Source organism: Danio rerio, chromosome 3 (genome assembly GCF_052040795.2).
Source record: "Danio rerio strain M-AB ecotype USA chromosome 3, GRCz13ab, whole genome shotgun sequence".
Classification (NCBI taxonomy): domain Eukaryota; kingdom Metazoa; phylum Chordata; class Actinopteri; order Cypriniformes; family Danionidae; genus Danio; species Danio rerio.
The window spans coordinates 37,442,127-37,464,055 of record NC_141023.1 but is presented as its reverse complement, the minus strand read 5'-3'; the positions used below and the strand labels follow the sequence as shown (position 1 = coordinate 37,464,055).

General features: G+C 37.5%; 1 protein-coding gene across 1 annotated transcript in view; it reads right to left on the bottom strand.

Annotated features, from left to right (window-relative positions):
* asic2 (acid sensing ion channel subunit 2) overlaps positions 1 to 6,193 on the bottom strand; it is a 666,602-nt gene extending 660,409 nt beyond the window's left edge. The window contains 3 exon segments of the mRNA NM_214788.1: positions 2,480 to 3,112; positions 5,758 to 5,837; positions 5,880 to 6,193. Of these exon segments, the coding sequence (NP_999953.1) occupies positions 2,480 to 3,097 (618 nt within the window). The 5' untranslated portion in view covers positions 3,098 to 3,112; positions 5,758 to 5,837; positions 5,880 to 6,193.
* Positions 6,194 to 21,929: the final 15,736 nt, after the last annotated feature.

The window sequence follows — 21,929 nt, the reverse complement described above, 5'->3', positions numbered from 1 at the left end:
GTAAAATAGCATTTAGGACTTTTTAATACTTTTTAAGGGTCTTAAATTTCTCTAAATTAATTTATCAATTTTTAATACCCCGTGGACATCCTGCTTTTCTATTGCATGACACCTTGACAGTCCAGAATAACTCCTTCTGAATTATCCCGAGCATTTTATGAACTTGGTTTTAAGAGTAACAGAAAAAAGGAACATGAGCAAACATCATATCCTTTAGATTTTCTCAACAAATACATTCCAAGTGCTCCACATAAAAAAAAAATCAATCTACAGGCTTTCATAGACAACCTAGGAAGTCAGAAAGGTTGCTTTCACTGCAAGCTGTTCACACGCTGACACAAAAAAGCGGTTAATACATGAAAAGTCTCACATACAGCCCCTTTTTAAAAAGCTCCAATCTAGGTAAGTACATTTTATTGGTATCCTTGACTGTAGTTAACTATAATATCCTTATTTAACCATGAGATACAAAAGCAAGAATGTCATTACGCATATTATCCACTGCAAACAGTGACTCACACAGCCCATCATCAATGAAAACAAAAAAGACATCACAAAGCAAACCGTGTGTGTGCGGGGTTTGTTTATAATGTGCTTGTGTGCGGTTCGAAGCACTGAGAGCACACGTGTAGTGACTCAGGGGGGGATAAACAGACCTCAACCCCTGAGGAGAATAGCAGCACTCCAATGGAGTATCACACCAGCTATCAACCCTCATCATCTCAGCCCTCAGTACCGAGAAAAACACATTCTTCACACACAGCTGCAGCCAGCATTTACATCTCCACTCCACTAAACCCACTTTAACCAGTCAGAGAACATTCGTCCCAGTGTTTCTGAAATATTAAGAGCAACAAATAGTCAATTCCCGTTTCCGATGTGTGAAAGCAAAAGGTTCTGTCTCACAACTATTTATTTCTGGTGCTGCTGACACCAAGGCTGCTTCAATAATAATGCTTCAAAAGGTACTTGGAAGCAGTTTTGTTTGCATCTTTTGCAGATGAAATGCATTTCAAAAAGCAATGTGGCAGCAACACTGAAGGAAATGCTGGTAACATCTACATAAAAGGCTTGCCTTATTCCAGAGTCATTAGCAGGCTATATGTAAACATCAGAATGAGATGCGAGAGTCAGCGTGTCTTGTGGGGTTCACATGAGGACCACCATTCACACTGCATGCTTGAGTGGATGCTTGTAAAGTAGGTCTCAGATTAGTGGCTTATGATATTCTGTTTCAGTTAGGATCTGATTTATGTAGGCGTGCACAGTCGGCGTAGGTTCCGAGACAGAGCCACCATGTCTCAAACTCAAAACCAACATCAAATTTTGGAGAAATTTGTGTGATATTCCAGAGATACTAAAGCAGAATCGCTTCTCAAACCTGAAAGGAGATGCACTAAATCCTGAAAACATATCATCGATTAGGCCCATCATATTGCTTAAGCATTGCAAGAACAGAATCAAGTCAAGGTTAAAGCAGCTTCACCTTGAGGCAACATAACTTTATCAGCCATAGAGTCAGAGAATAGCTTAAAGGAGTTGCAAAACTTTTCAAACCACAGCTTAGCATCTAGAATTGCACCATCTGCAAAAATCAATACCAATGCCATGTCTTTATAAACCCACTGTATAAAACAGCCCAACAACAAGGATAATCTTTAGAGCTAACAACACTGATCTCATAATGCTTTAGTTCAGTGGTCCTCAACCCCTAGGCCGCGGACCGGTGCCGGTCCATGGATCAATTGGAACCAGGCCGCACAAGACATCATGATTTATTTCCGTTTTATTTATTATCTGAGTTTAAATGATCTTTCACTTTGAAAAGTCTTTTATTTTGAAAAATGACTGTATTCTCTCGGTTACATCACGGTCACTTGAGCACCAAAAAAATAACCTACAAGCTAGTAAGATGAGTGAGAAACAGACGTTTTTAGAAAAGTTTCTTTGCTAAGAAGAAAAGGCCCAGTGAACGACCCGCAAACTTCCAAGGAATGGATCCGCAACCCATTAGTCAACAAATCAGTTGAATCCAGCATGGAAGATCAAGAAGATCAACTGATGGAGATCGTAAATGATGGGAGCCTTTTAGGGGCCTTCACATATAACGCATTTTCTAGAGTTCGCACATGTTCCAGACGCACACAGGGAATGAACTCGGCGAGTGCACCGCGAGTCACGTGACAAGAATTGACCAATCAGGTTTAGCTTTTATGGAATATACACATTTCGGTAGACTAAGTATCTCAGAAAAACACAGAACACCCAAACACTGCAGTGCTATGTAAATTTCCCATAAAAAAACTTGTATCAGAGCTGCAGTCCCCCCCTACTCTTCTAGTCCGCAGTAAAATTGTCAAAAGTCGACCGGTCTACGGTGATAAAAAGGTTGAGGACCACTGCTTTATTTCACAGCTGCTAAACACACTTCTTCTAAATCTATCAAGACTTGTAGAAGAAATACTTTGCAGACACTCACCGTTTTGAAGTCCTGGTGGCTGCACTCCTGGCCCTGGAAACGACAGTAGAGCATCATCTCCTTCAGGTCGTGTCCCACTCGTTCTGTGAACTCCCGCATGCTGAAGGGCTTGGGTCGGTAGTTAGTGAAGTTGGATTTCTCTGTGAGAAAGGCCAGCACATGGGGCTCAGCCAGGTGTGGCTCAGGGATCTGCAGGTGCACATCCAGCAAGGCCAACAGTTCCCCTGCGTGGTAGAGGTCATTCTGTGTGAGACGCGTGAAACGGTAGGCATTCAGATTACAGACGGTGACAGCAGGGAAAACCAGACTGCCAGAAACCACTGCGTCCACGCTGGTGACGTGCGGATAGGAGAGGAAATAGGCCAGCCGTTCGGTGCTCTCCAGGACCAGTAGGACTAAGCTGGCCAACAAGGCTGCACTCCAGAGCAGACGGCGCGAAGTGGAGCGATAAGAGGAGGAAGATGATGATGAGGAAGAGTAGGGGAAGATGAAGCGCAGACCGTGAAGGGTGCTTCGGTGGGCAAAAGACTGCCAAGATGAGTGGCCTCCAAGACTCCCCATGCCCCCGCTTTCAGTTTCACGACTAGCCTCGCTTCCACAGGCCTCCTTCAGGTCCATCGTTCATGTACACACCTGCGGGCAGATCAGCACACAGTGATTGTCAGCTTAAGCCCAGGAACTTTCAGGCATCTGATTCTGGCTGCATTTCACTTCATTAGAGTTTCACAGGCACATCAATAATATATCATGAAATACAGAGTCTTTCTTGAAGCAGCGGGTTTGACACAAACATAAAGAGGCACTGTGACACTGTAAGGCTTTATGAAAAAGCATAAAACTGAATGTAGACACCAGTGAGAGAGAGAGACAGAGGATTTATGTAACTAGAACCCTACTGACCAAAGACACAACAACAGAAAAACAGAATGAAAAAGAAAGATAGGAAAGGAAGGAAAAAAGAAAAGTAACAGAAGTAAATAATAATAATAATAATAATAATAATAATAAAGAAAATAAAAGAGAAAGGAATAATGAAAGATAATAGGAATAAAAGAAGAAAAGGAAGGCAGGAAAAAAGATAAGGGGGAAAGGAGGAAGGACAAAATGGAGAAAGAAAATATGAGAGAATGGAGAAAAGACAGGTGGATAATAGAAAAGAAAGACAAAAGTAAAGAAGAGATGACAGAAAGAGAGTAATAAAGAAAAGATGGAAGAGGAGATGTAATCTGTAAACTAATGGAAGACAGATGCAGAAGGAAAGAATGAAGGAAGGTGCAAAGAAACTGGGTTTAAATAAGGAAGAATGGACAAAATGAAGAAAGAAAAAAAGAGATGGATGGAATAAGAGAAAGACAAAATTAAGTAAGAGATATACAGAAAAGATGTGATGAAGAACAAAATGGAAGAGGAGATATAAAGTAATGAAAAAAAGACAAAAATGTACAGAATATATCAAAGAAGGGAGGAAGGAAGGAAATTAAAAGTCAAAGAAGAAAGGAAAATATATAGTTAAGAAAAGAGAAAAAATGGAAAGAACAATGGGAAAGAAAATGGGAATAAAACAAGAAAGGAAATGGATGCAGAAAATGGGATAAAGGGATGGAAGGAAGGAAAGGAACAAATAAAGGTGCAAAACGGGTTTAATGAAGGAAGAAATGAAAAAACGGAGAAAGGAAGTGTAAGAGAAAGACAATACAGGTGAATTGAAGAAAAACAGGCAAAAGAAAGGAGAGATAGATGTAAATGGGGTAATGAAAGAAAGATGGAGGAGGGGATGTAATCTGTAAACTTTCTGCATCTATTTTCCATTAGAAGGAAGGAATGCTGGAAGGTGCAAAGAAACTGGGTTTAAATAAGGAAGGAATGACAAAATAGAGAAAAAAATATGAGAATGAAGAAAAGAGAGATGGATGGAAGAAGTGAAAGACAAAGCTAAGAAAATGAGACATAGACAGTAAGAATGTATTGAAAAACATAGAAGAGGGGATGTAAAGTAATGGAAAAAAAGACACAAAAGAAAAAAGACAGTTCCAAAAGCAATCAAGGAAGGAAGGAGAGTGAAAGAAATTTAGAGTAAAAAAAAAGAAAGTTAAGAAAAGAGAAAAAAAGGAAGGAAGGAATATGGAAAGATAATGGGAATAAAAGAAGAAAGGAAAGGCATTCAGAAAAAAATAAGGGATAAAAGGAAGGGAGGAAGGAAGGTGTTTAAGGAAGGAAGAAAAGACAAAATGGAGAAAGGAAATATTGGAAAGGAAAGAATGAAGAAAAGACAGGTGGATGAAAGAAAACAAGACAAATGTAACTAAAAGAGAGATAGACAGAAAAGGGAAATTGAAGGACAGATGAAAGAGGGGACCTAACGTGTAAAAAAATTAAGAAAGAGAGGTACAGAAGGAAGGAAGGAAGGAAGGAAGGAACACATGTAAGGAAGGAATAACAAACAATGAAAAGAAAAAGGAATTAAAATTGAGTAATGAGTGGACAACATAGGTAAGAAAAGAAGACAGAAAGAGAAACAATATGATGGAAAAACGAAAACATGATTACACATGAAAAATACAAGAAGAATAAAAGATGAGAAGTAAAAAAAAATGTCAGAGAGTTAAAGTTAGAAAGCAAAGAATGAAGAAATGAGATTGTGAACAATAAGAGAGGAAAAGAAAAAGTCAACATATGTACTCATGGCATGTTTAAACCGAGACAAATCAAGGTACAAACTCCCCTAAAACCACTGCCAAACTGTTTCTTGTCCAATCAGAGAGCGACACACATACAGAGGGAGAAAGACAAGGTCCATTGAACACTAGCAGTCTGAGCTGCCTCTATAAATAAATATCAGGCTGGACCAGAGATCTCTCACACACACACACACACATCACATAGCACTGGGTGAAGGAAAGAACAGATCTTGCTCCAGTTAAGCAGTGTGAGAGGGTGGCAATGAAGTGGAAGATGCTGCCCAAGGGTTTCCCTCCGTCTGTCTCTCCACCCACTCCATCACTTCAGCCCCTCCAAATGCCAGGATCCTCCCTCTCTACACAATCTCCCTCCTCTGCTTCCTCTTTCCAACATCCCTTTCCAACTTTCTCCCACTAGTTTTGAAGCAAAGGTTTCCAACAGTTTGACTTTACTGCACTACTTACAATTCTGCCAAAATATCTGAATTCAAAATATGACACAGCCTAAAAACAACCCCAACCACACAATCAAAACAAAGTCATGCACGTGCACACAAATAAACACACGGTCACTGGACATCCAATGGCAATTCTAAGCACCTCACGTGCAGCCTAACGACACAACATCCAGCCGTGCATGAGTGTGTGCGTGAGAGAGAGAGAGAGAGAGAGAGAGAGAGAGAGAGAGAGAGAGAGAGAGAGAGAGAGAGAGACAGAGAGAGGCAGAGGGAGGCGGGTCAGAGAGGGCCGGAGAAGATGTTGTCGTTGATCCAGAGTCCACGGAGTGCGTGAGCGCGATCTTCCACCAGTCGCGCGTCTCCCTCGCTAGTCCAGTCAAACCATCCTGCGCTTAGCGCTTCCCGCTCTTCTTCCCGCTGTATCCACACGAAAGACAGCCGAGCCGGTACAGATGTGAGCTACACGCACACTTTCACATGTAAAACGCACACTGAGGTAAGAAGAGAGAGAGAGAGAGAGAGAGAGAGAGAGAGAGAGAGAGAGAGACTCGTTCGCTCTTGCTCTTCACGAGATGCTGTGCTGTCTTTCCTCGCGCGCGCTCGCTCGCTTTTCTCTCCTCTCCTCCCGCGTGCGTTCATACTCCACTCCTCTCCGCTTAGAGAGTGATGGATGGATACAAAAAGCAGATTGTGGGGAAAAGGAGGTACGGAAAAACTGGGAAGAATCAAATGGGAAAGGGGGAGAGAGGAGGGGATCACACGGAGTGAGAAACGAGGGGGAGAGCAGACAGACAGATACTGTATTTGGTGCCCGGCGGGCGACTATCATCACCACATTGAAGATGTGTAATAGAAACTGTGTGAGGCATCTTTAAGTTTAATGCTTGCATCTGCACAACATTTAAGGGAGGGAGACGAGACTGAGAAAAGCAATAAACCATGAAGAAATAGACAAGCAAAAACTGAGAGATAAAAACAGGGATGAAGAGAGAGAGAGATGCTACAAGTGTGTGTCGTAATGCAAACAGACAGGACAAAAGAGAGGGGGGGGGAGAGAGCGCAGGGACTGTGAGATGAAAAATAAGATGACAGGGGGAGCTGAATTTGGAGGAAAGTAAGGATTTGCCAGAAGGGGATAAAAATAAAATTTAAATGGATGAGAGCAGCTGGTGAAAGATTTGATATATTTATATATAAAAATATGTCATTGCTCCATCTCCGAGCGCCAGTGTAGAAGATCATCGTACAATATTTTTCGCATTTATTTCTTTCATCTCTCCTTCTGACAGTCTTGTACTGAGAAATGACATCATCTATGGCACGTTTTTCACAACTCATCTGACCGGAGACTCCAAACTGCATTGAGACAGCAGAACGTAAAGAACTTGAGCTCCCTTCGCCTCTCCCATAAAGCTCCCCAGATCAAGCAGACGCAAAAGAAAGGTGTTTGCTTTATCCTTCACAACGGGACCATAAACGTCTTTGTGTTTTGATGTTTTTTTAGGTGAGATGGAGAAAATGTTTCTCTCTATTTCATTGCCCTTGACACCCATTTCATTCTCCCTCTCCCTCATCAGTCTCTCTCCCGAACACATTCATTCCCTCATTCCAGTTCCCTGATTTTCTCATCCGTTTCGGCCCTGGGTGCGCAGATGTGAGGAACAGAGAAGGGGAACGAGCAAAGAGGTAATTTATGAACCTCTGCAAATACATTTACGCAAAATGAGAGTACAGAACACACACACACACACACAGCTCTGATTCTAAACATGGAGAATGTTTGGCACACAGATCAATAGACGAGGTTGGAACTCTATACTGAAGCTCTGGCAGACTGTAATGACACGAGCTCAGCTAAAGCTGCTTGGAAGAGTAAAGGACAAATACTGTAAGATACACATGATGTCATGACCTGACAGAACATACACACTGCCTAAGGCATCTTGTTCGCTCATGCAAATAAATGTTGAATGTAACTTAAAAAAAAACAACAACTTGATATTAGTACTGCTAAACTAAAAAAAAAATATAGACGTCTTCACTGTCATGTGATCCTTCTTAAAATACAAGCACTTTCAGGCCATGTCACAATTACCATATTCCAACTTGTTAAGAGACTTTATGTTATTGTAAAACTTGCAATTACAACTTGCAAACTTAAAAAAACTTGATCACTGTACCAACTGACCACCGCAGAACCATTTAAATGCCGTCACAGGAATCTATAATTCTGAAGAGAACAGTGATGAATAAAAACATTACCAGTTGTTCTCTCAAATTACAGTAATTACGACTTTGAACATGGCAGGTGCTCAAGTAACATTACTTTCCATATTATCAATGTTTAAATGGTTAATCTGGCTCTTATCTTAAAATCTTACATCAAACTTTGGAATGAATATTGTCAGTTCAACCAAATGGGTGTCACAATGGGTAGCACGATCGCCTCACACCAAGAAGGTTGCTGATTCGAGCAATGGTTGGGTCAGTTGCTATTTCTGTGTAGAGTTTGCATGTTCTCCCCATGTTGGCGTGTGTTTCCTCCAGGTGCTCCGGTTTCCCCCACAGTCCAAAGACATGCGCTATGGGTGAATTAAATAAGATAAATTGGCTGTAGTGTATGAGTGTGAATGCAAGTGTATGGGTGTTTCCCCAGTGTTGGGTTGTGGTAAAAGTGCATCCGCTACATAAAACATATGCTGGATAAGTTGTTGGTTCTTTCCGCTGTGGCGACCCCTGATTAATAAAGGGACTCAGTGTTTTCTCTAGGATTTTTTCCAGCTGTGGCGGCAGGTCTACCAAATCTACCAAATACCTATGCCGTAATTTCAATGACAAATGGAGAAATGTGGTGAGCGCAGTATTACACGTCGGGATCGCATTTATGTAACGTTACTACGAGTATGCCAATCTGCTTGCAACAACAATTTTCTCTGCTCGTGCACAAAACTTCATTCACGCCCTCATTCACGCTGCTCAAGCGCAGATCTTCTTGTGCACTCTCAAATAAACACTGCTGAAGTGCGATTTAGTGCGTTTATGTAGTGAGTATGTCTCCAACATTTATTAGAGTTATTAGGAATATTTATGAATGTCTCCAACCTACAGATCGGTATTAATGCGTCCTGGAGGAAAGTGAAACGCCAATAAACTCTAGCAGGATAACGCTAAAGTCTTTGTATGCAGAATTACAGACCTTTATCTATAAAGTATAATTATGGAAACAGTGTTTATCTTAACTGAAAGCTACGCTGCGTTTGCTGGCCTCACGCACCTGTCAATAAGTCAGTCAGTACATCACCTTAAAGGGTTAAACAAATAGTGCACAGGCCTACGATGGTAACAGAAAAGTTTGCGCTGTTATAATTCACTTACCTTTGACTGCGTTTTGGTTAGATTATAACCCACTATTAAAAACAACAACAACAATGAATGAATGTTTTGAATTAATAAGAAGCTGTAGTCGTATATTTTGCTCATATATATATATATATATATATATATATATATATATATATATATATATATATATATATAATTGAGTTCAACCAAATGTATGAATGAGTTCAACCAAATGTATGAATGAGTTCAACCAAATGACACCCTCAATAAATCATCTATTGCTGTTTGGGTTACTTCATTATTTTACTCCCATCACTACTTCACCTGTGTAATAAAATGTACACTTTTCAATTCAGCTGCAATTTTGGCTAGTTTGGCAAAGAAAAATGGCTAGGTCCAAATTTGAGTAATCTTTCATGCAATTTTTTATATCACCCAGCAAAACCATATTTTATTTAAAAATATTCTTTTTTCTTTAATCTTGTCTTTTCTTCATCAATCCACCAAGCGGACTTGACAATACTAGCTATGTTTCCATCCAAACATGCAAATTAGACTTACAGACCAAGCGAATATCGTAAAACATTTGCAAATGTTTGTTTCAATTCAATGAGTGAAAAAGAACAACATTGTCATTTCCTTTTATTTTCAAATAAACTGTAGCCAATTTTCTGTGATGAGAGAAGCCACTGTGGGCATTTTTTCTCATTACTTGCAACTCAGATGATGAAGACGAAATGCAATGAACGCGCAGTATTTGGAAGTGTGAGAAAACATTGAGAGAACAGCTGCTCAAGATAGTTCTGGAAGGTAATAACACTGAACCATTTTGATAAAGGACATTTGCTTAGGAATTCTAGAATGAACAAAAACAGTATTTTAGATATTTTATAATATGGTCTGTTTGATGTTTTCCCAATTAATGCCGTTACATTTTTGTTATATCACAATCTGCTTAACAAAATCACATGGCTTTTTTGATGCACATGCTGAATTGTAATCAGTAAATGTGTTTCTATTGTAGTTTATGCCAATTTTTTGTTCATTCGTTCATTTTCTTTTTGGCTTAGTCCTTTTATTTGTTTGGGGTCACCATAGCGGAATGAACCTCCAACTTATCCAGCATATATGTTTTACACAGCGGATGCCCTTCCAGCTGCAACCCATCACCTGGAAACACCAATGCACTCTCACTCACAAACATACAGTACAGACAATTTAGCTTACCAGATTCACCTAAATCACATGTCTTTAGACTGTGAGGGAAACCAGAGCACCAGGAGGAAACCCATGCGAACATGGGGGAGAACATCCAAACTCCACACAGAAATGCCAACTGACCCAGCCGAGGCTCAAACCAGCGACTTTCCTGCTGTGAGTTGACAGTGCTACCCACTGTGCTACCATGCAACACAAATCTTTTGTTATAGAATAATACGTTTATCCTACTCCATTGCTCACATGTGTTTATTCCCATTTCAAATATCTGTGCACATCTTGGCGTTTCCATTGAGCATATTTTTTATGCAATATTAAAAACAAATGCTCATACTTAAAAATGCTCAGAAGTGCCATTTTAATGTGGACTTCAAAGAATGACAATGTGCTGATGATGCACTGCAAACTGCCATAGTCACCAAAAATGGTGAATTCATGTATAAGAAATTCCATTACGTTGACTAAATAATGTGCCAATTATCCTTAACCCTATACAGACTTAATTGAAACGATTTTTGAATATAATAGGATGCACTGAATCTGGCTACTGAGAAGCCAATTATTTCTATGTTATGGCTGATAAATGGCACATATTAAAATTCAATTAAATTGAATGTATCCTTGGCCGCTCTGTTGCATCCCACTGATTTTAAACATCTTTCACCACAAAAGAAATGACATTATTTAAACTAATTTAACTTTAAAACATGTGCCTTGAGACCACTGTCCTGCTCCATTCTGTTTCTCTCCATCTAGTGGTTTTTAAACAGCAATTCTTCCTGTGTGAACAGCCCATTACACAGCAAAAGGTGCCAGAGAAGCCCTGATGTGTTGAACTTTAACAATATTCATTTCCCCTCAGAAAATTCAATTTAATTGGCAGTGCTGTTTTTAATATGACTGACATAATTATAGTTTTTAATAACAGTGTGGATTCAATTGCTTTTCCATTCTAACTTTAGCAAAAAAATTAAATTTCTAAAAATAAATGTACTAATAAACTACTTTGTCTATAAACTACTAATGACATTTCTCTCTTTATATATATATATATATATATATATATATATATATATATATATATATATATATATATATACATATATATATATATATATATATATATATATATATATATGAGCAATGTCACACAAGTAGCAGTGGAGGTGTGCAACAGTTTGACGGCATAAGTACGTACGGCATAGTACGTACTTCTGCCATTCTCATCGGCAGATGACGTCAGAACAGCAGAAACCATTGCTATTTTACTAGGGATGGGTATCGTTAAAGTTTTAACTACGTTTATCGATACCACTTATCGGTTCGGTACTTTAATGATTTTCTTATCGGTACTTTTTGTAGTACTTAAAAAAAAAACAACAACAACGAATTAAAACAGAATTAACAACAATTTATTTTATTATTACGTTTTTAATGTAGCCAATAAATGTAAAACAAATAAATATTTATTTTTCCCGTAAAAGAATGTTCAATGGTTTGAAGGAAAATGACTCTGGATCTTTCTTGGTTTATTGTGCTGCTTGCAGTTGAAAACACCCTCTTCGAGTTGCAAAATGCAGTTAAATGAGATAATGTTTAAAATTTTTCATTAACGCATTCACATAAATGAGTTAACAGTGTTTTGGGAGTTAACTGTGTTTTGGTGCATCTTGCAATGCAAAAATACATGTTTTTTTATTTCTTAATAAGCATAGTTTATTGTTAGGATATTCATAGGCTATATTTGTAAATACAGCTGATGTAAAAGCATTTTTAATGTTTAAGATTTATTTAGGCTACTGTAGAAAAAATTCGGTTTTCATTGTAATCGAATGTGTGCGTTTATTCAACTAATAATACTAATATTACTATTATACTAATTTAGGTGATTGACTGCTGACATAATGTGGATGATGTAGTTACAGTCAAAACTTTGTATTGCGGTTAATGCACTTTTGAAAGATACTTTCACTTGGCCAGATTACTTGCGTTTCCGCTTATACAAGAAAACAACTTGAGTTTGTTGCAACGGGCATTGTTGCTGTCCACTTGGCAAATACAACCTGTTTAGTTCTCCCCGCAAGCTTACGAGCTGTGTGAGTGCGAGTCTGTATCGCGATCCTCCACTGAGTGCGCTCGCACAGCTGAGTACAGTGAAGAATTTTATACTTGATGCGCTCCCCGTAAACACGAGCATTTCACATGCGAGATTGCCAACTGTGCAGACAAATATCAAATAACCAAAAAACTCAGGGTTATACAAAGAGTGGCCAAGACAAAATACATACATACGAGTCTCACACTCAATACACTACAATTACTATACAGCACTGCAATATAAAAAAAACAGAGAGATCGACTTAGAGCGTCACTCACCGATTTTAAAATGATTTGATTAGCTATAGTTTGAAAATACACCAATCTTTTGTCATCTAAGAGCTTATTATGCGGTCTCTGTCACCATCTTGTGGATGGACAACATCAACCGTCTTTTGCTCTGCCCAATAACAGGCTGATGGATGATGATGCGCTGTATATCCGAAATTATAAATATTTAAAATAGACACTAGCCTTATAAATAAACTGCATAGTTGCAAAAAGTAGATTAAAAATAGATTAAAAATAGATCAGGTTAGGTTTATCATGTAGTCCAACAATATTTATCATTTATTGATCTGCTGTCACTCCATGTGCGTGGAGTAATACAGACGGATGAGAAGGCTGTATGAGCTAATCAGATTCAAGAACCAGACAGAAATTGTATAAACAAATAAATAATAAATTATATATATATATATATATATATATATATATATATATATATATATATATATATATAAAACATAAATTTGCATAGAAAGTATTTGTAAACATTATATTGAAACTTTTGTTTATATTTTCCAGAACAACTGACCACAAAGTAAAAGGACCAGAAAAATATCAATCTGTAAACATGTTTTTTACTTTAAATGAGGAAAATAAGCATGCATTATGGATGTGACAAAAAAAAAGCTGTGGGTTTACAGTAGACAACACACGGCACAACCCAAAAGAAACAATCATAATAATAAGGATAAAAGTTTTCTCAATAAAACAAAATAATTGGTTTTACTTAATTTAATATTTTCAAATTTATGAGGAAAAACTATCTTTATGGATGACATCTCTTCGTTATGGATGTGACAGATATGAAATTGCCACTGGTGAGACTTTGGTAAATCAAATGTAAAAGTTTGAAAACAATGACAGAGACATTTTTAAGTATTTCTAAAGTACTGTAAAATACTTGATTACACAAAAAACTTCCGTATTTTGGTGAAAACCTATTTTTTTTTATGGCAAGGTTGACATTAGCATGGAATTGTTCTCTCTCTCTCTCTCTCTCTCTCTATATATATATATATATATATATATATATATATATATATATATATATATACCTAAGATTTTAGTTATCACATCTTGGCACACATGTTACTCAAACCCGGCCATAGAAATCTGATATGGCAATACATTACATACATTGCATAGACCAGGGGCGCAAACTCGGTTTTGGAGGGCCAGTGTCCTGAGAAGTTTATTCCAAACCCAATTAAGACACACCTGGGCTAGCTAATCAAGCGCTTACTAGGCTTTCTAGAAACATACGCACATGTGTGTTGAGGCTAGTTGGAGCTCAAATCTGCAGAACACCGGCCCTGCAGAACCAAACTTTGAGCATCCGTGGCATAGATGTTCATGTTTAGATTTTAAAATTGCCTAAAATATGCCACATATGCAACTTTCAAAATATTGCAAAAAAAAAAAAAAAACTGCAAAAAAACATTTATTTTTCAACCTTTGGAATTTTATGTACACCTACATGTATGTTGAAATATATTAGCTAAGATGTATGGCCATATCGGACTTAGTAAATCCAGATAAACCAGAATCTTTCAGGAGTTTTTTTTTCCATAGTTGTAGTATTTTGCATACCTGGTGGGGTGTACAACAAAAGCAAGCAGACAGAAGGCAGGGTCAGATCCCTCACATCACACGATGTCAGTAAATCCATCACGATAGCCTAAAGTTACCTTAAAAAATAAATAGCGAGAACAAACTTGTCTATTTAGACTAATGATCTGCCAGCAGATTAACTAGGCTTCATTGATTTACAACACAGCAAGTGGAAATAAACACTGGAAATTTTTATAGACCTGCCGCATTCACAGATGCAAGATGGAGGCTCAGGTGGTGAAGGTCTTCTAGTCAATTCTGAAGAAGTGAATGATTTATCCGTCAAGTGTCTCTATGTGTAACAATGAACAGCTCATCAACCTGACAGAAGGCCCGATGCTGATTAAATCTGGCTTCCGTTCAGAGTATCTGTTAATTACTCGAGGTAAATTACTAAGACCTAAAGAAAAGGGATGGAACAGTAGTTATGTCGTTATTGACTGGAGCTAAACACCTTGTGGAAGCACATTAGGCCCGGTAACGACTCGGTAAACACGCTCTCTTCTCAGTCAGGCTGATCATTAGTGCGCATGTCGCCCCCTAGTGACGGAAACAAATCCTACAGCACATAAACACAAAAAGAATGTCATCTAGAAGAGATTACAGTGATGATTCATCTGACAGACGCTTAGACGAGCCAAGACTGCTGTAGATAAGTAAACAATTCTCTCATTTTATAAAAGAAAATACTTATTATGCGTATTTAGAGGCTTTTAACATGGGAAAAGTCCAAATGAAAAAGCTGCCATATTATATTTACTGCCAGTCCCCATCCTCCATCACTCACATATGCCATTCACAGCTCGTCTCACACCAATATCTCTTCGGAGGCCAGTGATATTGCTGACAGCTGTAGGGCTTCCAGACTGTTAATGACTTAATGAAGCGAATAAGGCAAGGTCCCCGTGTCCCTTCAGCTGCAGTAATGAGCAAAGTTTAAACATGGATTACTCCTCCTCTGGGCCACGGATAAAACTCACACATTTTTTCTCAGAGTAACAAGAGACATCTGTGACACGCTGACAGATTATATCAGATCCCGTCTTTGTTGTCGAGCTCAACACTGAAGCGGTGTCAAACTCGAGAACAGGTTTATTAACGCATGAAAATGCCTGTGAGGATTTCAGAGTTCAAATCAAAAGCTGCTAATGCGGTGTTTAGCTATTTAAAGACTCCAAGGTGTTTGATGGAACATGCAGATCTTTCGGAAGCAGATTAACAATAGTAATTATTAGTGTGATAGAAGAAATAATTGTGCAGCTGTTAAACCTTGTATTGCTGTAGATGCTAAAGTATGTGTTCATATTCATTACTAAACAACTGTACAAAATCTAGAAATCCTTCATCGTTCATTTTGTCTTTATAAGAGTCATGTAATTGGATTTGGTTTGCACCTGAGTTGCCCACCATCACTTCTTTAATAACACACAACTCTTTTCGACAGTGGATTATCTGATCTGTCCATTTACATGGCCGATGCACATGTCTGATTCATCCCAGATTAATTTAAAGGCAAGAATGAGGCCTGAAACTAATCAGACAATATATAAACCCACATGCTTTTTTCCCTCTTAAGCTGCAGTCACACTGCACTTTTCTCAATAGACTTTTATTCATACGCACGCGAATGCATCAGACCAGAAACGCAAGCTCGTGCGACATGTTTCGCAGTTCGTTGCATTGGAAGGTCCAAGCTTGGTGAACTGACCTGCGAAATTGCCTCACTTGACTGCAAGAGACCAATTGAAGATCAAAACATGACCTCTTTGGACAGAAATTTAAAACATGGACCAATGATGCCTAATCCATACCTGTCAACCCTCCTGTTTTTTTCTGGGATTCTCCCGTATTTTACAGTTCTATTCTGCTATTATCCCATGAAGGTATTTTCCCGTTTTTCTCCCCTATTTTCAGTCTTTCTCTGAACAGCCGAGCCTCCCTATATGCAACCCATATCGCCGAACCACCAGGGGTCGCCCTTTGCTCTTAAACGTGAGTCTGTTCTGTTCTGTGCTTTTGCTTTGTTTAGTAATGGAAACACTTACAAATAAATATTAAAAATGGCGCCATTCCCTTTCCTTTTGATTACAGGTACTGTCGCCCATCCTTTACAATCCTCAAAACAGTCATATAATTGTGCATGACTGTCAGCTGACGTGCTCCATAGTGCTAAACAGATGCTGTTTTCCAAACTGATTCTTTACATGCGATTTGAAGCGGAGAGAAAGTCTGGCTTTTCGGTGCGTGTTTTAACAGACATACACACATAATTAATAATAATAACATATAAAGATTTCGATCTTGGTGGGATTTTATTTTATTTGTAATAGCTATTAATTTTAATAAAGTGAACTGTTTGCTAATGTATTTGCTGCTAATGCATATTAATAATAATTTTAAAACACATTACTGACCATTTAACTGTTATTTATAATGAAACAGCTCCAAATGTACATATTTTGTAATTTAGGGAATTTTCTAATGGGCTGGGGGGTGGGCATATCTCTTATTTTCACATCCCAATGTCCAATGACAGGTATGGTCTAATCATCTTGTTCAATCCTATCCCTTTTCATAGCACCATACAACTGAACAGGGTCACTTGAAATGGATTAACTTGTTAACAAAGGTTCTGCAGCAGGATGCCCCACTTTTCCTCAACCAATCACCTACTCTCTAAAATTGATTTAAGGCAGACCAGCCCTCTGGCACTGTTTTCATTCTCTTGAACCCACCCTGCCTCCCTCTATTTCCTCGCTTCCCATTAATAACCCTACAGTATAACGCTCTCTTCTCTCCTAGGTTGAATCGAGGGGTCCAATCATTCGTTCATTCAATTTCTATTCGGCTTAGTCCCTTTATGAATCAGGGGTGGCTTATTCAGTTCACCTATGTTAGGCCCCCCTAGGCTCATCAGTGTATAAGGGCAATGAAGGCTGTCCGTCACCAGAAGGTTTACTGTCTGTGACACAAGTGAAACTAAATTTTAATAATTGTTTTGGAAGGAATGTAACTGTTGAAAAGTTAAGCCGTGAAGCAGATGAAGATCACTTGAAGGACTGATGTTCTTTAAACCGTTGGAGGAAGTGCTTGCACGTCAGAAGATTTTACTTCAGAGTTGGGTGTGTGATTGTAGTGTGCATTGTTTTTGTGTTAGCCTACCAAACACCATTCAGTTTTTTTGATGCATTACAAAACATACTTACAGAAAGCTAATGTTAGCTGGATCCTCCAATTGCCTTTGTCTATGACTTTGTGTCTTAGTTCTCAATGATACGCAATGATATAGATGATGTAGATTTTGTTAAATCCTGGATTTGATGATGATGTTGGCCAGCTTATGTTGCTTCAGAATTCCTAGTAATGATGCAAATGCAAGCCTGAAAATGTACCATGGGTAAATTTTGTGTTTTGGGGATTGGCCTGCTGAATCGTTACTTTAAGCACTCAATCCAAAAGCCCCTATACATTACCATGTGCATGCGCCTCACTCACCTGGGGAGGTAATGGCACCAGGATGCTTTGTGGTAGAAAGACAAATCAGTGGAGAGCTTTTGTGGTAAACTCTGTGGCCTGGCAAATTTTGCTGCAGATGTAAATTTGTGACATGCATTTTAAGTATCTGTTGATTAGATACACCCTTTCATGTCAATGGTGTTCCTTAGTGGAAGTGGCTTCTTTCAGCAGAATAATACACCCTGCTGCACACATTAATCAGGAATGATCTGAAGAATGTGTTGAAGAGAAGGTGATGCCCCGGCTTCCAAATTCTCAATGTCAATCCATTTAAGCATCTCTGAAATTTGCTGAACCAACAATTTCCATCCAGGGCAGCTCAGAACTATAAAGATATTTTGGCAGTCGGTGAAGGACCAACAGTGTTTCAGGCATGTGGTCATACTTTTCTGCCTAATAAGTCGGCCCACACGGAATCTACACAGGCAGACATTTTCAGATTTTTAGCCCATCATGGAGTCTATTATTTCTTGTGTAAATTTATATTTATTTTGTTTTTAATTTCAATTAATTCATACTATTGACCATACCCACCAACATCAGATACATAACCCCCACACAATTGTACAAAATTCTGCACAGAAATAGCAAAAAAACACTGCAGATTCCGCCTTTTAGATAAAAAAACAGCTTAGTTTTCATCACTGCTATTTTAAAAACTCATAACCTGCTTAGTTTGGAAAACATAATTAAGTTTGTGTAGCTTACAAGATTATGCATAGTTTAGCTCCCCCCCTTCTATCTGAATTGTTTTCAGTTTAAATCTGTACAAAAGAGAGTGACTCGGGGTGCCGCTTGAGCTGAATGTATTATTCCACTTAGAAAAACGTCTTTTGAGTCAAGCTTGTTTTTCTTTTAAAGCATCACATCAGTGGAATTTAATATACCCCAATCTGTTAGACAATGTGAATCTTTTAAGTATAATTTTAATGACTTATTATTATTCAGCATTGTGAACACTAGGCTTTTTGCTGTTTTTTTTTGAGTATTGTTTTTAGTTTGAATTTTTTTTTATATTGGTAACGTCCTTTACGATCTGGCAAAGGAACTACTAATGAAAACTAGTCTTTGGGCTAAATTGGGTACATTTACGTTATTGGTGAATGTTAATTAATATACTGTGCTTTGTTGTGAAAAATAAATAAACTTACACTTATCAGTTTATATCAGCACTGTACAAAAGCCACCATTACATTTGTTGGTTTAATGATAATATAATGACCCAATATTAATATTTCTCATTCTCTTTATTAGGAAACAAAAAGTTGCATTTAGAATATTTGGGACTAATTGTATAAGACATGTGAAAGACAGTTGGAGAGAGGTGGAAGAATGTGCTTGCAGCCTTCTGTGAAAAAATGATGGAGGCTCTGTCCTGGTTTGCGGCCACGTTTCTGCCAGTGCTTTTTTTAGTATTGTCTGAATTAGTTTTAATCTAATAAGTCAGGGGTGTCTTAACTCAATTCCTGGAGGGCCGAAGCCCTGCACAGTTTAGTTCTAACCCTGCTCCAACACACTTACATTTAAGTTTTAAACAAGCCTGAAGGACTCGATTAGCTTGATCAGGTGTGTTTAATTAGGGTTGGAACTGAACTGTGCAAAGCTGCGCCCCTTTTGGAACGGAGTTTGACACCTGTGAAATAAGCCATTCCTAAAAAGCACTTCATTGGTAATGTTTCCACTAGCACGACAATGATCCCACACAAACTGCATTGAATCTAGTGAAACAATATTTGGGTTAAAAACTGTTAATAAAAATGTTAATGTTAAACGTTACTAAAAAATTCATGTTAATTAAAAATATTTAAAAAATATTAACATGAATAAAAACTTTGCCATCAGTCATAAAATGGCCTCCACAAAGTCCAGACCAGAATCTTATAGAGACACTGTGAGACTGTCTGGAAAAAAAAAAACGAAAGATTTGACAGCCTAAATGTAAAGAACTCTGTAAAGTGCTGAAAAGGAGCAATATTAGTGCATTGTTCATGAAAAATTCTCTCCCAAAGTCTCTCCCAAAAAAAGTCGAGGTCATATTAAAGTGTTCTTTTTAAATTTTGTGTACATATTTCCCATCATTTCTTTTGCACAGTTCTGTACTACATACATATACAGTCATGACTCCCTGCGAAAGGGCAATGGTCCCAGCATATGGCTTTAAACCTGCTTTACTTCAAGTCATAAGTTATGCAGAAAGGACAGGAAATTTAATATTTAATCAATTAATTAGACACAAGGTTTGCCGGGGACGACTGAATAAGTAATTGCACCTTCATGACTTTATAATGATTCACGGTGAATACACCTAATCTAGAAATCAATAGCATGCAGAGCGACATGCTGTTGAGACAGCGAGACCACGATCGTACAGAGCAATTGATAAAATATGAAGATTAATCGAGACAGGTAAAAATGTAAATCAAAAGAGGCTGGTGAAAGACAAAAGCAACAGGCAAGAGCTTCCAATTATAATCAATGAAATTATCAAATAATGTCAAGCACTCAAGACATCTTACGGTAAGTCATGGAAAAGCTTTTAAACAGCATGAACAAACCAGCCACTCCACCAGTGCATCAGAAATGACTAATTACGCCATTTGTGTCCTTCAAGAAGGAATCCAGCTGGCAAACTGTAGCCTTAATGGATGATTTAAATTCACAAGGAAGGCTTGCCAAAAAAAAAAAAATAACACATCAGATTACTGGTTAATTTCAGTGTGAAATTAACATTGATCTGTACAGACATGTTCTTTCAGCCCATCTAATGCTAGCTAATACCTTGTTTTAACTACCTGGTATAAAGAGGGATTTTGATCAATCAAACCACAATGCAAGTAGACTATGCAAATGTGTTCCTGTGTACAGCTTGTTTAATCAATCTTTTATCCACTTTTGAAGGCTGAAGTAAAAATTATGACTTTTATTACACAAAGTGCAGTTATTAATAAAGTATACCATTTTAAAGCGATAGCTCACCTAAAACGGAAAATTCGGTCATTTACTCATTACAAAACTGTTTGACTTCTGTTGAACAAAAATACATTTTAATACTAAAAAACATGTAACCGTAATATTTTAGTAGTAGTAGTAGTAAACTTTATTGTAACCCTAACCCTTGACAGGAAATTTATTATGGCCATCACCATATTGTTGCAGACATGCCAAAAAAACAAACAAAAACAATACAAAATACAGTACATAGTAAAAATTTGACCTTAAATTGACAGTAAATTACTGGCTAATAATTGCATTACTATGTAGCTATGTAAATTCACAACAAATGACTGTGAGGTAGTTAACTGTAATTTACTGTGATTGTTACATTAAATTACTGTGAAATTACACTCATATGTTGTAACTTCATAGTAGATAGTGAAGTCCATTACTGTGATTTCACACTTTAATCTTGTACAATTAACAATATTTTACTGTGAAGCAGGCTTTCCCTGGCTAGTCGTTCTGACTTTTACCCTGACTTTGAAATCATTTTGGGTGTTTAACAGAGTTTGGTTTAATGAATCAATTGCTTTTGTTATTGTTTATTACGTTTTTGGCTAAGCACAAAGTTATGTTGATTAAAAAACAAATTCATAGTTCCATGTTAACCTTATAAAATTAAATAAAGGTGCAATGCACCCAAAAATTAACAATTACTATGACATTCATGTCGTTTCAAAACAGGATGATTTTCTTTCAAGTTATTGTTTATTTTGGGGGCTGCGATAACATTGTTAATTCTAAATATCAAAAAAGTGCCAATACTAGCATAAAGTTAAGTAGTGTTAATGTCAATGTTGAATGAAATAAAAAGTTTGATCTTATAACTAACAAGCAAAAAAATAAAAAATAAATTTAGCCCTTTTTAACAGTAATTTGTTGTAATCATGCTAATTTGATCAATTTCACAATAAAATTCTGAATACTACGCACTACTGTGATTTTTTACTGTTAAATCCTGTAAAAGTGATACTAATCTAAAGTTATTGTGAAAAATTACAGTAACGTGAAAATCTGGACAATGGTTACAGTGGTTACAATTATTATAATGCTAATTAAGATAAACTCTTGTTAAATAAACCCTCTGAAACAGGTACAAATACAAGGATTTCTGTTCAACCTACACTTAAGGACTCTATATCACCTACTAGAAGGAAGCAGTTCATAATGCGAAAAAAAAAAATGAGTTAGATCATAGAGAATCCTTTCCATCTGATTAAGAACACAATTCTCATATAAAACTTG